This window comes from Lolium perenne, chromosome 6 (assembly GCF_019359855.2).
Source record: "Lolium perenne isolate Kyuss_39 chromosome 6, Kyuss_2.0, whole genome shotgun sequence".
Classification (NCBI taxonomy): Eukaryota; Viridiplantae; Streptophyta; class Magnoliopsida; order Poales; family Poaceae; genus Lolium; species Lolium perenne.
In genome coordinates, this window is record NC_067249.2 from 197,217,884 (window position 1) to 197,231,890 (window position 14,007).

General features: G+C 40.9%; 1 protein-coding gene across 1 annotated transcript; it reads left to right on the forward strand.

Moving 5' to 3' along the window:
* Positions 1-543: 543 nt before the first annotated feature.
* Positions 544-13,327, forward strand: LOC127306475 (histone-lysine N-methyltransferase SUVR5). The gene is made up of 12 exons (XM_051337111.2): positions 544-822; positions 2,149-3,038; positions 3,794-4,096; positions 4,176-4,286; positions 4,991-5,101; positions 6,528-9,296; positions 9,427-9,588; positions 11,419-11,535; positions 11,647-11,750; positions 12,357-12,494; positions 12,586-12,673; positions 12,763-13,327. Exons 2-12 carry the CDS (start codon positions 2,268-2,270, stop codon positions 12,868-12,870), a joined length of 4,782 nt encoding a protein of 1,593 aa, XP_051193071.1. The 5' UTR covers positions 544-822; positions 2,149-2,267; the 3' UTR covers positions 12,871-13,327.
* Positions 13,328-14,007: the final 680 nt, after the last annotated feature.

Here is a 14,007-nt window from a genome sequence, read left to right on the forward strand (position 1 = left end):
GGCTGTACCTCCTCCACCGCCGGCGTACGAGCTTCCATGGCCGACGCCGCTGCTGATTGACCTCGTCAGCGATGACGACCAGTAGACAACACGTACTTTTAGCACGCCTTTCTGGCTTTTTTATGTTTTTTTTTATCATGTAAATTATGGCCTATGAATGAAAAAAAATATGTGTCGTGCCGCTGGAGCCACCCCCGACGCATACGGACGCCCGGATGATTTCGACCATTTGACCCACACGACGCGTCCGTTTGGAGTGCGTAGAACATCAAATTCGTCCTAATGGTCTCCAGTTTATCGTGCTGGGCCGTTTGTCTCTTCCCACTGCATACGGACATGGACTCGGGCCTTGCTATTGGCAATACTACCACATGGACTCCAAACGGGACCAGAACCTGGGCCTACTTTCCCCCGATCTCCGCATCCAGCCCAAACAAAGAACACCAGTTGGGCGTCTTACTCGTTCTGCCAAGTAGGCCCGACCGGGTAATTCGGGAAGAAGTGAAATCCGGATGCGGGTTTTTATTTCGCTATTTCCTTTTTTTACCTGTGGGTATCGCGCACGCCGCCCACCTCCCGCATCTCTCCCTTCCCTTCCCTTCCCCCACGTCGCAAACCCTCCGTCGCCACCACCACCACCACCGCCCGCGGCGACGCCGCCCCGCCCCGCTCCCTCCTCCGGTCGGCCCCGCCGCAGGCCCGTCGACGAACGCCCTCCCGTCGCCTCCGCCGACGCGGCGGGCGCTCCTGCCCCACGCCGTCCCGCCGCCCCGCCGCTTCCGCCGCCACCGCCGATGCCACTGCGGCGGCTCGTGGAGACCGGTAATTCGCCCCCTTATCCCCTCGCATCGACCCCATTCCTCGTATTCCGCGATTTGAATCGTTCGGCGCCCGAGTACCCGTATATGTGCCGATAGCGAAATCTAAAACTCCGTCGCGGGGACGCCTCGACGATGCTGCTGCTCTTAGGCTAGATCCTACATGCGCGCAAATAAATTCGTGGGTTGAATCCGTTCTCCTATCGCGATGGGTTTTCCTAGGCATTGAAACGGGCGGGCCGTTAGGGTTTTCATGGAACGTTATTAATGGTACCGGTTCCCGTACACCAATGCCGCCCACTTTTCTGCTGTTGTACGGTTTAACAAATAACCTACATCCCTAATGTAATTTTTTGATGTTAGCTGATGCATAAAAATTATGGGACCGGGATGAACTCATATGATTTATGTAAACACTCGATTGCTCCAGCAGATTTCAGAATTTCTGTTGATGGTGTGTATTTTTTGTATTTTATCTTTAGGTAGGGGCACCTGCAGTGTCTTCATATCAGTCTCAGTACTACTAGTGTTATATCTGTAGCCTTGAATTCCTGTGGGACCAACAAGTTATTTTGTGTAGTATGTATCACCAAGTGTCGCGTATTAACTCTATTATGTATCTTCATTTAAAATGTTAAGTACAAGTTTTGTTGAGTGCTTGAGTTACGGGCAAGAAATTAGCCCGGTGAATCAAAAGGAACTACACATTGTTGTGCATAGTCATTGAAGTGGTAAATTCACAGCATTACAACAAAGGTGAACTTTAATCATTGTACCAGTTTTGTATTTTTACTAGAGCTCTGTTATCTGTTCTACAAGGTTCAAGAAAGCGTTAAGCGTAATTGGTGCGGTGGCCTTCCGCTTAGCGCTTCAATGTGCATAAGCGGCACCTGCAGTGTCTTCATATCAGCCTCGGTACTAGTGTTACATCTGTAGCCTTGAATTCCTGTGCAGCCAACAAGTTATTTGTTGTGTAGTATGTATCGCCAAGTGTCGCGTGATAATTCTATTATGCTGCTTAATTTAAAATGTTAAGTAGCTGATTGTGAAAGCAAGTTTTGTTGAGTCCTTGAGTGCAAACACTTGGTGTTTAATGGACAAGAAATTAGCTCGGTGAATCAGAAGGAACTACACGTTGTTGTGCATAGTCATTGAAGTGGTAAATCCACAACATTATAACAAAGCTGAACTTTAACCATTGTACCAGTTCTATATTTTAACTGGAGCTCTGTTATCTGTTCAAGCATGTTTATTTTTGTTTGTTCGGCCATGCATATGTGTTTTTATCTGAAACGTTATTCGTGCTCCTAAACAACACCTTTGTTTCTAGGTGCTGAGTAAGTCGCAAGTGTGTATGGACTTCAAGCCAGTAAAGGATTTTCCCCTCGCTGCTTTTGGAATTCCTGTTTTGTTTCACAGTGTATTGGCGGATCAGCACTTGTCAGAGAAATGCTGATGGATCCTCCTGTTATGCAAGCTGATTGCCAGTTACAGAATGATGTGGAGAAAATGCCATCGATTGCTTATGATAGGAAACATACCATGCCACATGATAATTATGGGTGGCAAGGTCCTGGTGCTCATCTAACAGATGACGCACATAACCCTGTTGAAGTCAACAATTCTTCTTCTCGAAAAGGCGCAAATGAGAAATCAGATGGTTCCTCTGAAAATTCTTCTGTCAGTTTGGATGGTTTACCTCAGGTGAACTATTTCGTACCACATAAAGAAAAGAATGGTGAGGATGCTTACTTCAATGATGTAAGATTTCAGTTGAATATAAACATGGAGGATAATGGCTCCCCAAGCGAGGATACCAACTGCAATAAGGAGGATTTACATCATTCTCAGGAAGAGATGCATGCACCTACCGGTAGAGTGACAGGACTAAGGGCATGCCAGTCAAATGGAGATGCCAAACAGAATGCAAATGTTTATGGAGAAAGTAAGGGTGTTGGGAGTGCAATGGCAAGGAAGGAAGTCAAGACTGACATGGTAGGGTCTCATGCAGTGCAAAAGGAATCACATTGCACAGTTGAAGATATTTCAGAATTAGCAAATGACATTGGTTTGGTATATAAAAAATCTCAGGAAGAGAATGAGACATCTGTCTCACCTAAAAATGGCATGGATCTGTTTATTCATAACAACAGTTCTAATGGTAATACTGCTGGCGGAGAGATGGATATTGAAGATCATGCTGGGGCACTTTGGGTAAAGGTATGTTTCTTTATTGTGAGCTACATGATAGTATCTGCGATTTATATGTCTTTGCATTGATGCTGTTGAGACCTTTACATAATCTGTCTTCTTTCCAAATTTTGTATTTTTGAGATGCTATAGGTGGCATCATTTTCTCTTTCTAATTTCTTGTGCAATTAATTAGTATAGCAAGTTTACACCATGTCACAAGATTTTCAGTTTATTTAGGAATCTCTATTCATAGCCATAAAAGCGACTAATGCTTATATAACTAAAATGCTACTATGGAGGGTTTTGTTCGAAGTCCTTGAACTTCAGAAGCTTCTACTTTCTGAATACTACCAAACCTTTTATTTCTATTTAGCAAATTGTCAGCCCTGTAGAACCTAGTATGTACACAATGATACCAATGTTTCTACAAGGTTTTTTGCAGTAGTAGTTACTAGGATTCCTGATCTTGCAATTCTGTTCCAAACTGTGAACATATAACATGAAAAATAGCCCTGCAAAGCTCATGTCTGTCGAATGTATACCCTAGAGGCCATAGAGTAGGCGCTAAAAGTCATTTCTATACAGTTACATCACTGCACCATTTAAGTCAACAATGGGGTTTCTCATAATTAAAATGACTATGTTGTTGCATATGAACTTAGATATTGCAACAATGCGGCTCTACCTTTGCACGTTAATCACTTACCTTTGCACGTTAATCACTTCCAATATATCTAATAGCTTCACCCTGAACTATCAATTACTTTTTCGTTTGAAAACAGTGGAGAGGAAAATGGCAAACAGGAATTCGATGCTGTAGAGTAGACTGTCCTTTATCTACTCTCAAGGCAAAACCAACGATTGACAGAAAGAGCTATATCGTTGTTTTCTTCCCACGAACTAGAACTTATTCTTGGGTTGATATGCTTCTTGTTCTTCCAATTGATGACAATCCTGTGCCACTTGTGAACGGAACTCATCGCAAATGGCGAAAGCTTGTGAAGGATTTGAGTGTTCCTCGGCGATTCATCATGCAGAAACTTGCTATCTCAATGCTGAATGTTGGCGATGAACTTCACACAGAGGTATGCTCGTTCCCGTTAATTAAATATTGTATTCATATAGCATCGTTATTGCTCTTGACACTGTTTATATGTTTAATAGGCCATAATTGAGAATGCTCGGAAGGCGACAGCTTGGAAAGAATTTGCTCAGGAAGCATCATGCTGTGGAGATTATACTGATCTTGGGAAGATGCTTGTCAAACTGCAAAACGTAATGACCCTATTCCACACTCCATGGTGACTCGCTTAATTTTTCTCCTTGCGAGTTTGATGCTCTTTTTTATTGCTGCAAATCTTAAGTGGTTTTTCCTATCATTTGCACTCATTGTGTAATGGAAAGATATCGGTAACTTTTATGTGTGTATTCCTTTATTGCCTTATGTGTGTCAGGCATCAGAGTGACAGTGATTTGGCTGTATATTTCTCTAGGCATTTTTGTTTGGTAAATAGCTTTGTTTGCTGTTCCTGGATAAGAAACACTCATTGTTGTGCACCTTGACACCTTCTCTATTCTATCTAGGACTGCCATGAAATGTTGCTATCTTGCAATTGCCACAACTATGTCTGGTCTACAGAATAACTTTCTGTGCAGCAGCATTACTTTGCAATCTTCATAAAAAATGTTAAATCTCCATTATCAGAAATTGATTTGGTTGCTTAATGTGTAAGCACATTCTTGAGTATTGTAGGAAATGACATTATATGTGGTACATTGCTAAAGGTCCAATGCCAGCTGATCATATATTAAAAAGGACATACAAAAATAGTTTTTGGCTGCATTAGGCCAATACATCCTCCTGTTTATTGGTGTTGTAAAGAATTCTAAGAGCACAGCTGTCCAATGCCAGTGTTCTGATTCTTGAGTAACATCCTGGCATTTCTTTGCATTGTTTCACCTTGGTTTTTTAATTTCAGATGATTCTTCCAGACTACACAAGCTCTCATTGGCTGCAAAGTTCTTTCGACTTGTGGGTCCGGAAGTGTAACGTTGCTCATGATGCTGAGACTGTTGAAATCCTTGTGGAGGTAATATGGATTCTGTTCTCCTGCAGGTCACACTTTTATTTTGGAGTCTGTGGTTTAGAAATAATTACCAAACAGTTTATTTAGTTTTTAACTTTGCCTGCTTATAAAATCTGAAGTTACACGTTTTCTTGTGTCCATTTCTTTTCTTTTCTTAGCATGAGCTTTGATGTCTCAATTTGATTTTACACAATACACATATCAATATGGATATGGTGGTAACCTTGTTCCTGAGTTGTGATCATTTTCTGGACAACATGTTCTTGAGTTAAGATTAGACATATGGCTCAGCACTTGAGCTCCTTGCACGAGCTGCATATATCCAGATCATTGAAGCTCATAAATAGTCCTGTTTAGGTATGCCCTACCTAGCCCAGTTAACTCTTACAATACAGACTGCTTCTGTGTCATACAGTTAAACTTTCCGGCTTTCTGCCTGTTCAGCTGAAGCATTTATTCTGGTGTCCATGGGTCAGCTGTTTGGCTTTCAATTTATGTAAAAATCAGAGGTTCTTAGGATCCAAATCCAGTTGACTTGCCACATGATGAGTAGCTGTCCAGTTAGTCTTGATCTGGTATTTGTTGCCTACCACAATTCATCCTGACGACATGTACCTCGTTAGATTAAGTGGGTGAAATGGTGTAAGATGGATACACCCAGTAGGAAGTGTTTTTCGTGTACATGTTTTTTGGAAGACTAATTAGTTTTCATTTAATTGCATAGAGATAGGTAATTTTGGTTGGTTTACTCAATACTTTCTGTGTTTCACTATATTGTCACCATCAGCTTGACCTACGGATGGACAATGAGCCCTGTATCTTAGACAGAGTTATTGTGAAATGCCACACATACCCCTAATGACCTGCTACAACTGTACAACAGCTTGACCTGTTCCAAAAGCATTGAAATAAGGTTATAGTGGATACATCTCATCAATGACACTCATATGTAGTGGTGCAGAGGGTGAATTCTGTTGATTTGATTTGGTGAGAGTGTCGACATGAATAAATGCCCACTCCTTTTAAAATTAAGTAAGTCACCGCGGCCTAAAAAGTGGATGTTGTTAAAAGAACAGAATCCTATCAATTTTCAACTTGTAACTTGAAATTTGTGTAGCATGAAGTTTGTCAACAATGACATTGGTGTTACAAATAAAATTCTCTAGCCAAAACTCTAGGTTTCCAATGTCGCTTTACTGATGAAATTGCATCATGCATAACTGCATATGTAAGATTTTTGCACACTGTCTTCATTTGGCTTATATGGATTATTCCTTTGTTAGTTTTGACATATTATAAAACTCTATCTATGCAATGAAATGAAATGCAAAAGTCTTTTGCCTTTTCACGAAAAAAAAGTTTTGATATATTATACCATTTCTAAAGCGTTAAAACTTGGCAACCTTGCTAATGTTTTCCTTTTACGCAGGAACTTAGGCAAGCTGTTCTTTGGGACAAGGTTGATGAATTGTGGAATGCACCAATGCAGCCTGAGTTATTGCCAGAGTGGAAAACATGGAAGCAGGAAGTCATGAAACAGTTCTTTTCATCACATTCTGTAGGTAACACGGGCAACTTTGAACAAAGCAATAGCTATGACGATCCAGGTATGGATCAACAAACTCGCAGAAAGCGTCCCAAACTTGAAGTACGCCGAGGAGAAACACATTTTTCTCGCATGGATGATGCTAACTGCAGCACTCCAAGCGAGAACCCAAATGGTAATAACCTCCCTAGTAGACCTGTTGCCGATGGAAATATAGAAGCACCGGTATCAATGAATCAGAATAACACTCTTACCTTCCTAAGTAATTCCGAGCCCCGTGAGATTGCAGAATCAGGCAGCATCATCCCAGCTTTACAGAATGCCAGACATGAGTTTGATTCATTCAAGAATTCTAGGCAGTGTTCTGCATACATAGAAACAAAGGGAAGACAGTGTGGCAGGTGGGCGAATGATGGTGATATTTACTGTTGTGTGCATCAAAGTATGCATTTTGTTGACCATTCTTCTTGGGAGGACAGGGCACTTACTAGTGATACTGCAGTGTGCACTGGTATGACTAATCTGGGTAGGCAATGCAAGCATCGAGCTCAGCATGGTTCTGTTTTCTGCAAAAAGCACCGTACCCAGACAAACCTGGATACAGTAAGCTCAGATAATTTATTCAGTTCAGCTGAGGGTCTTCATAAGAATGAAGAGTCTCCAAATAAAGGGACGGAAAAGGATTGCAACTCGAATGCAATATGTGTCGTAGGCTCAGAAACCGCAAGTGGTTCCCAAGTTTCTGTTCAAGTTAAATTAATCCCAGCCATTTCCGAAGAGATTTCAGGTGACAAAGCTCCTGGATTAGAGAGCACGGATTTGCTCTACCCCATCTCAGCTTCCATGGCAACAGCTAATTTAGATACCCACCTTTGCATTGGAATTCTTTCTCATGACAACAGTGTTGAATGCCAAGATTACGCCAAGCGGCACACACTTTACTGTGACAAACACCTTCCAAAGTTCCTTAAACGTGCCAGGAATGGAAAGAGTCGACTCATCTCTAAAGATATCTTTATCAATCTGTTGAAATGCTGTGCATCAAGGAAAGAAAAATTATGTCTACATCGAGCATGTGAGTTTCTTTATTCATTCTTAAGAAACAACATCTCTCGTCAACATTCTGGTCTTGATAGCGACTATATGCCGCAAATACTAGCTGAAGTTTCTAAAGATCTTGATGTTGGAGAATTTTTGCTAAAGTTGATATCTAGTGAAAGAGAAAAACTCTCAAACCTTTGGGGCTTTGGTTCAAATGAATCGAAGCAAATATTACTTGATAACACAGAGGGGCCTATGATGGTATTACAAGAAGAAATAACTAATCCTTCAGCTGGTCTGAAGTGCAAAATATGTTTTCAGGATTTCTCTGATGGTCAATGTCTTGGGTTACATTGGACAGAAGTTCACAGAAAGGAGACTCGATGGCTATTCAGAGGGTATTCCTGTGCTGTTTGCATGGACCCATTTACGAACAGAAAAGTTCTTGAAAAACATGTACAGGAAAGACATGGTGCTCAATTTCTGCAGTATTCGATTCTCTTCCGGTGTATGTCGTGTAACAGCAATTTCTTGAACATGGATCTGTTATGGCAACATATTGTATCAGATCATATCCACGAGTTCAAGCTTCTCGATGCCCCTCAACGACCAAAAGGTCCGTCTGTTAAAAGAACAGAAGGGACAAGTATCAAGGCTCTTTATGATAACCATAACCCTGGAAAGGATGATGGCTCTCAGAACTTAACCTGTAGACTATGTGGATTGAAATTCGATCTACTGGCAGATCTTGGACGTCACCATCAAGTTGCTCATATGGACCAAGGCACCGTTGGCCTGGTGCCACCAGGACGTGGGAAGTATCAACTCAACCGTGGTCGACACTACTATTCTGCCTTCAAGAAATCCTTACGGCCGTCAAGTTCACTAAAGAAAAGGAGTAGTTCTGGTATTGAGAAACATTTTAAGATTTCAAGCTCTGATTTATCTATGATAACATCACAAATTGTGGATTCTGAAACAGCAAACCTTGGTAAGTTGCTGGATTTCCAATGCTCAGATCTGGCGCAAACTCTATTTTCAAAGATACAAAAGACAAGACCTCATCCAAGTAATCTTGACATTTTATCTGTGGCCCGCTCTGTATGCTGTAAGACAAGTCTTCTTGCTGCATTGGATGTTAAATATGGAACCATGCCTGAGAACATATTTGTGAAAGCTGCAAAGCTTTGTAGTGACATTGGCACCCAAATCAATTGGCATCAAGAGGAGTTCATTTGCCCCATGGGATGCAAATCTGAATATAGTACAAATACCCTGCCACCTTTACAGCCTACCCAAGTTGATATTCCCGTAGTTCCTTCTGTGATGAATCCTCCAGATAATGATGGAACGTGGGGCATGGAAGAATACCATTATGTTCTTCATTCAGGGGACTTCAGGTGGAAGCTTAAAAATGAGAGGGTTGTTCTTTGTGAAGATGTAAGCTTTGGTGGCGAGAAATTCCCAATTGTCTGTGCCATTGATGTTGATGCAAAAGTATCTCTGCCTATGAAACCTGAAGAACTATTGCAGCATTTCAGTTCTGTGCCATGGCAAGGTTTTCAATACGTCACAGTGCGTTTGATGGATTCATCCCTTATTGATTCAGAGGTACATCTTGGAAGTAAATTATCATCTATAAACAAAATCATATAGGTTCCACAAAAGGGTCTTGCTGTTCATGTCTATGCAAATTTGGTTTATCTTCATCAAAGTTTTCTAATAAACTATGTATCTGCAGGATTGTCTGGTCAGCTGTGCATGTTCTCATGCCCATTGCTCTCCTGGGAAATGCGATCATGTGAACCTCTTCGACAGTGTCCATGAGAACCCAGTGGATGTCTATGGTATACCCATGCATGGCAGATTTGCTTATGATGAAAATAGTAAAATCATTTTGCAGGTAATAATTGTTGGCACTTACACATCTTTCATCCTAGATATTTTTGACAAGTCTGTCAGCACACGTAGAATTTGGAACAATGAAAGATATGAAAAACATTGTGGACAAATTGTTTTTAAGGCGGTAAGGCGTCCTAAAGCGCTTGGGGGCGCTCTATCGCCTAAGCGTCCTACAGCGGACACCTTAAAAACCATGTTGTGGACTAAACAAGTGAAAATCTGTCCTTACTAATTGAATTGTTTTGCCAGTCAAAATTCTTCTTCTGCACTTAGTATGCTGTTGTTGATAGCATACTAAGTTGTGGACTAAACAAGTGAACAACTGTTCTTGCTAAATAAATTGTTTTGCCAGTCAAAAATTTCTTCTTCTGCACTTAGTATGCTGTTGTTGATAGCAGTGGCGAAGCCAGCATATGAACAATGGGTGTACACTAAAACACACAATTTTACTGATATTTATGATCATGAACCCTAAGAACCTTAAGTAAGAAGCTATTGAAAATGAGTCGATCATGTCTAATGCATGATCATGCTTTGGAGATATATAGTATTAATTAAAACTTTATATGATAAGCAGATATCATCCATCACATAAAATCATAGGGAAACCACTAATGAGCAACCCTAGTTAACTCAACATGATATCAACCACACATATAACCCTGTGCCTATATCTCAATCCTAACTTGTGTATCATTTGGGGTGATCACAAATAAAGCCTCCAGACCATAGCTTAAACTCAAGTACAAGTGAAGTGATTAGTTGATCACCATAAAACCCTAGTACTAAACCTCATACCCAAATCCAAATAGTATGCTTGATAGCTTATCATTTGAGTTGAAGTCGAGCATATCGAACCAGGGACTAAATTAATAAGTGATATATATATATAAACCTAAATCTCCATTATGAGAAAATACATACTTGAGGAGAGAAACAAGATCTATCCTAAGAATTCCAAGCCAAGGTCTAGGAAAGGCATAAAAATCACTTTGGATAGTCCTAGACCAATTCCCAAGTTATTAGAAAGTTTGAGCACATGAAATAATGCTCTGAGATCATTTCCTCAAATAAAAAAATCATATGAATTAAACTCTTATATATCACTAGGTAATTAGTAAAATATTTATAAAAATAATTTGAATATCAAAGCAATAATATTTGAACACACCTCTATTAGAGTTCCTAACTTAAAATTCCAACAACATACTAATTGTTTTTATGTATATTGCTATCAGACACACTCCCTCCGTTCGAAATTAATTGACTTGGGTTTGTCTAGATACACATGTATCTACACACTAAAACGTGTCTGGATACATGCGTATCCAAACAAAGTTGACTCAGTTGAAATAATGGGTGTAAATTTGTATCTGCCTCCGCCCATGGTTGATAGGGTGGTTGATATCAAGATAAGTGACCAGTAGGTTATGTAATTTTTTTATCTTTCTGAATCCAGAAAGGTTTTTGGCTGTCCATTATCATGTCCGTCTCATGCACCCTCATACAGGGCACCATCCACACTCATGGTTCGCATACTTCAACTGTTTTAATTGGCAAAGCAACCTCCTCTGTGTCATGTAAGCTTGTAACAGTGTCAGGACCCAAAAGCCTAATACTCTTCTCCATTGTGAGTTGCACAGACAATACAATAATGAATCTCAAACCAGCATTTACTGTTATTTTACATCCATGGTGACTGTTATTAGTGCTTATGCCTCACAAGTTAGGCTCGGCACGAGTTTTTTTACTTCAAAAAATTGCATCCATCCTCTAGCATTATTTTCATCTCTGTTGTTGTACTGGTGTGCTTATTTAAAAAAAAATGCAGGAAGGATATCCAATATATGAGTGCAATTCGTTGTGCGCCTGTGATGCATCATGTCCAAATAAAGTATTGCAGCAAGGGCTGCTGATTAAGATGGAAATCTTCAGAACTGAGAATAAGGTTAAGTATTTATAACCACAGTTTGGTTTCCCTCAACCCTGCTCACATACCTTTGCTATTACGATATAACATGTTGCACAGATCATATTATAATGGTTTCATTTGCTGCAGGGTTGGGCTGTTAGAGCGGCAGAACCTATTCCACGGGGCACTTTTGTGTGCGAGTATGTTGGGGAGGTTGTGAAGAATGACGATGCCATGAGAAACATTGAAAGGTTTGCTAATTCTTTTTCACGCCTTTCTGTTTGGGCTAAAACTTACTGAAGCTTTCAGATGTACAGAAGTACAGAACGTGGACATCATCTAAAATTTCAACATTTAATTTAATGCCCATATTTTAATTAGAAACTGTAGGGAGTAGACAGGAGATGTACAAGGGGGATGGGGAAGGGCAGAGGGCTAGGACTACTGTACTCACAGTGATTAAGCAAGCTGGTCAAGCCAGTCTCTTGAGAAGGAGACACAAACTCTTCCATCCAAAAAAGAAAGAAATAGATCCCTTTTCTAGAGAAAATACTGAAGTGATGCCCATTATCTGATTTTTGATGCTACAAGTTACAGGTCCAATTGGTATTTCATCTAAAGTATCTGTAGATATAGCACTTAATTGCTGGGTGAATCTGAGCTATTGGTTGTGGTGTGTCCGTGTGTGAGATTTGCATGGTTGGTTCTATTGCCCTGGCAGGCACATAATATTGAATTCTCATCCGGCAAAAATCTGGTCTCGATTGCAGAAACATGTGATGGTCATTTCCTATATTTCATGTTCTGTAAAAATAATTTGTGTTCACTAAATGGACATGAAACTTCTTGAATTCCAGTGAGGCAAAAGGTGGGTGCAGCTACTTGTTTGACATCGCTTCACATATTGACCGGGAAAGAGTTAAGACTTTAGGGGCTTTCCCGTACATGATTGATGCTACAAGATATGGGAATGTATCCCGCTTTATTAATCATAGGTAATTGGACTATTTAATTTATTTTAGGAGCATATATTCCACTGGAGCAAATTGATTTTGAGATGCTTATTTGTTTGTCTCTTCATGACAGCTGTGCGCCTAACCTCAATACCCGTTTAGTTATGGTGGAGAGTAAAGATTGCCAGCTAGCTCACGTTGGCTTGTTTGCTAATCAAGATGTAAGCATATTTTAGCTGTACTACATATGAGCTGAATCACCATACAAACTTATTTTGTTGTTCCTAATTGCTGCCACGCTATTCTCTAGATTGCTGCTGGAGAGGAATTGTCCTATGACTATCGACAAAAGCTGGTACCTGGCGATGGCTGCCCTTGCCATTGTGGAGCTCAGAATTGCCGAGGCCGTGTTTATTGATATTGCAGGGTGAGCAAATAAGAGGAATGGTTCATTGCTTAGTACTGCATCTTCAGAAGCTTGTAGAATGTTGATCACTTAGCAACAGATAGCATTGTTTTTCCTAGAGCTTGAATGCAGGGGTAGCCAGGTAGGATCTCATTCTTGATGCAACCAATTGAATGCAGGGGCAGTATCTTGTTCTGCAGGCAACCGATAGTGTTTGTGATATAGGACTCACAACAGTGACTAGGTACACCATAGAATTAATTTTAGTCATGGCACTTAACTGGTGATTTGTTAGAAGCGGCCAAAAATTAGAGCAATTCAGGCTGCATTCCTTTTTAGGCAAGAAGTCAGTGTCTTTGTAAAATATGTTCATTCAATTTTTACTGCTCATAAGCTCCATTGTCGCGGTTGAAGCAAGAATCTTTACTTGTTAATCGGCTGATGATGGTGGAGTTTTACTTGTGTTGCAGTGACTGTTTTGGTAGTGTTTTAGGAAACTGTGCATGCACTGTAAGTATGGATTTGCGCTGAATTCTGATCTGCAGTCTGATCGTACCACAACCTGTGGTTCTTCTATTTGGACGTGACACATTTTCGTTTGTAAAAAGTGGATTTGAACCACAATTTCAAGGCTAACACTTCGACGCAAGCAAGTGGCAGCAGGGCGGAGTTGCGCCAACATGACCCTTGGTTTGCCTGCATGCATACTTGGAGAAACGGCCCTGTGGTGTGCGCAGTGCGCTGTGGCGACCTGCAGCTGTGCTGTCAACGTAGGAGACGAGTGTATGTCCAGTGAAGTTGACGATGCACTGTCGCAGAACAACATGAATCCTATAGTCTATCTCTGTTCCAACAAATTTGCACGCTTCTTCAGAACCACATGATTCAGGACGTGACATTTTAATTAGTTGCAGCTGTGCTCAGTAATTTTACTACTGTAGCTAGTTGCGGATGTCAACAGACAGCATCAAAGCACAGGCCAATAGATCTTGCTGGATATTCATGCGCCGGACGAACAAGTTTTCCACGCAGGATAGGGACAGTATCAGAGAATGCGACGGGGGGGAAGAATGAAGGTGCGGCCCGGAGATGCCCATTGACCACCTTTCTCGTAGCAACGGAACGCATGTGCCACATGCCTGCATCTGT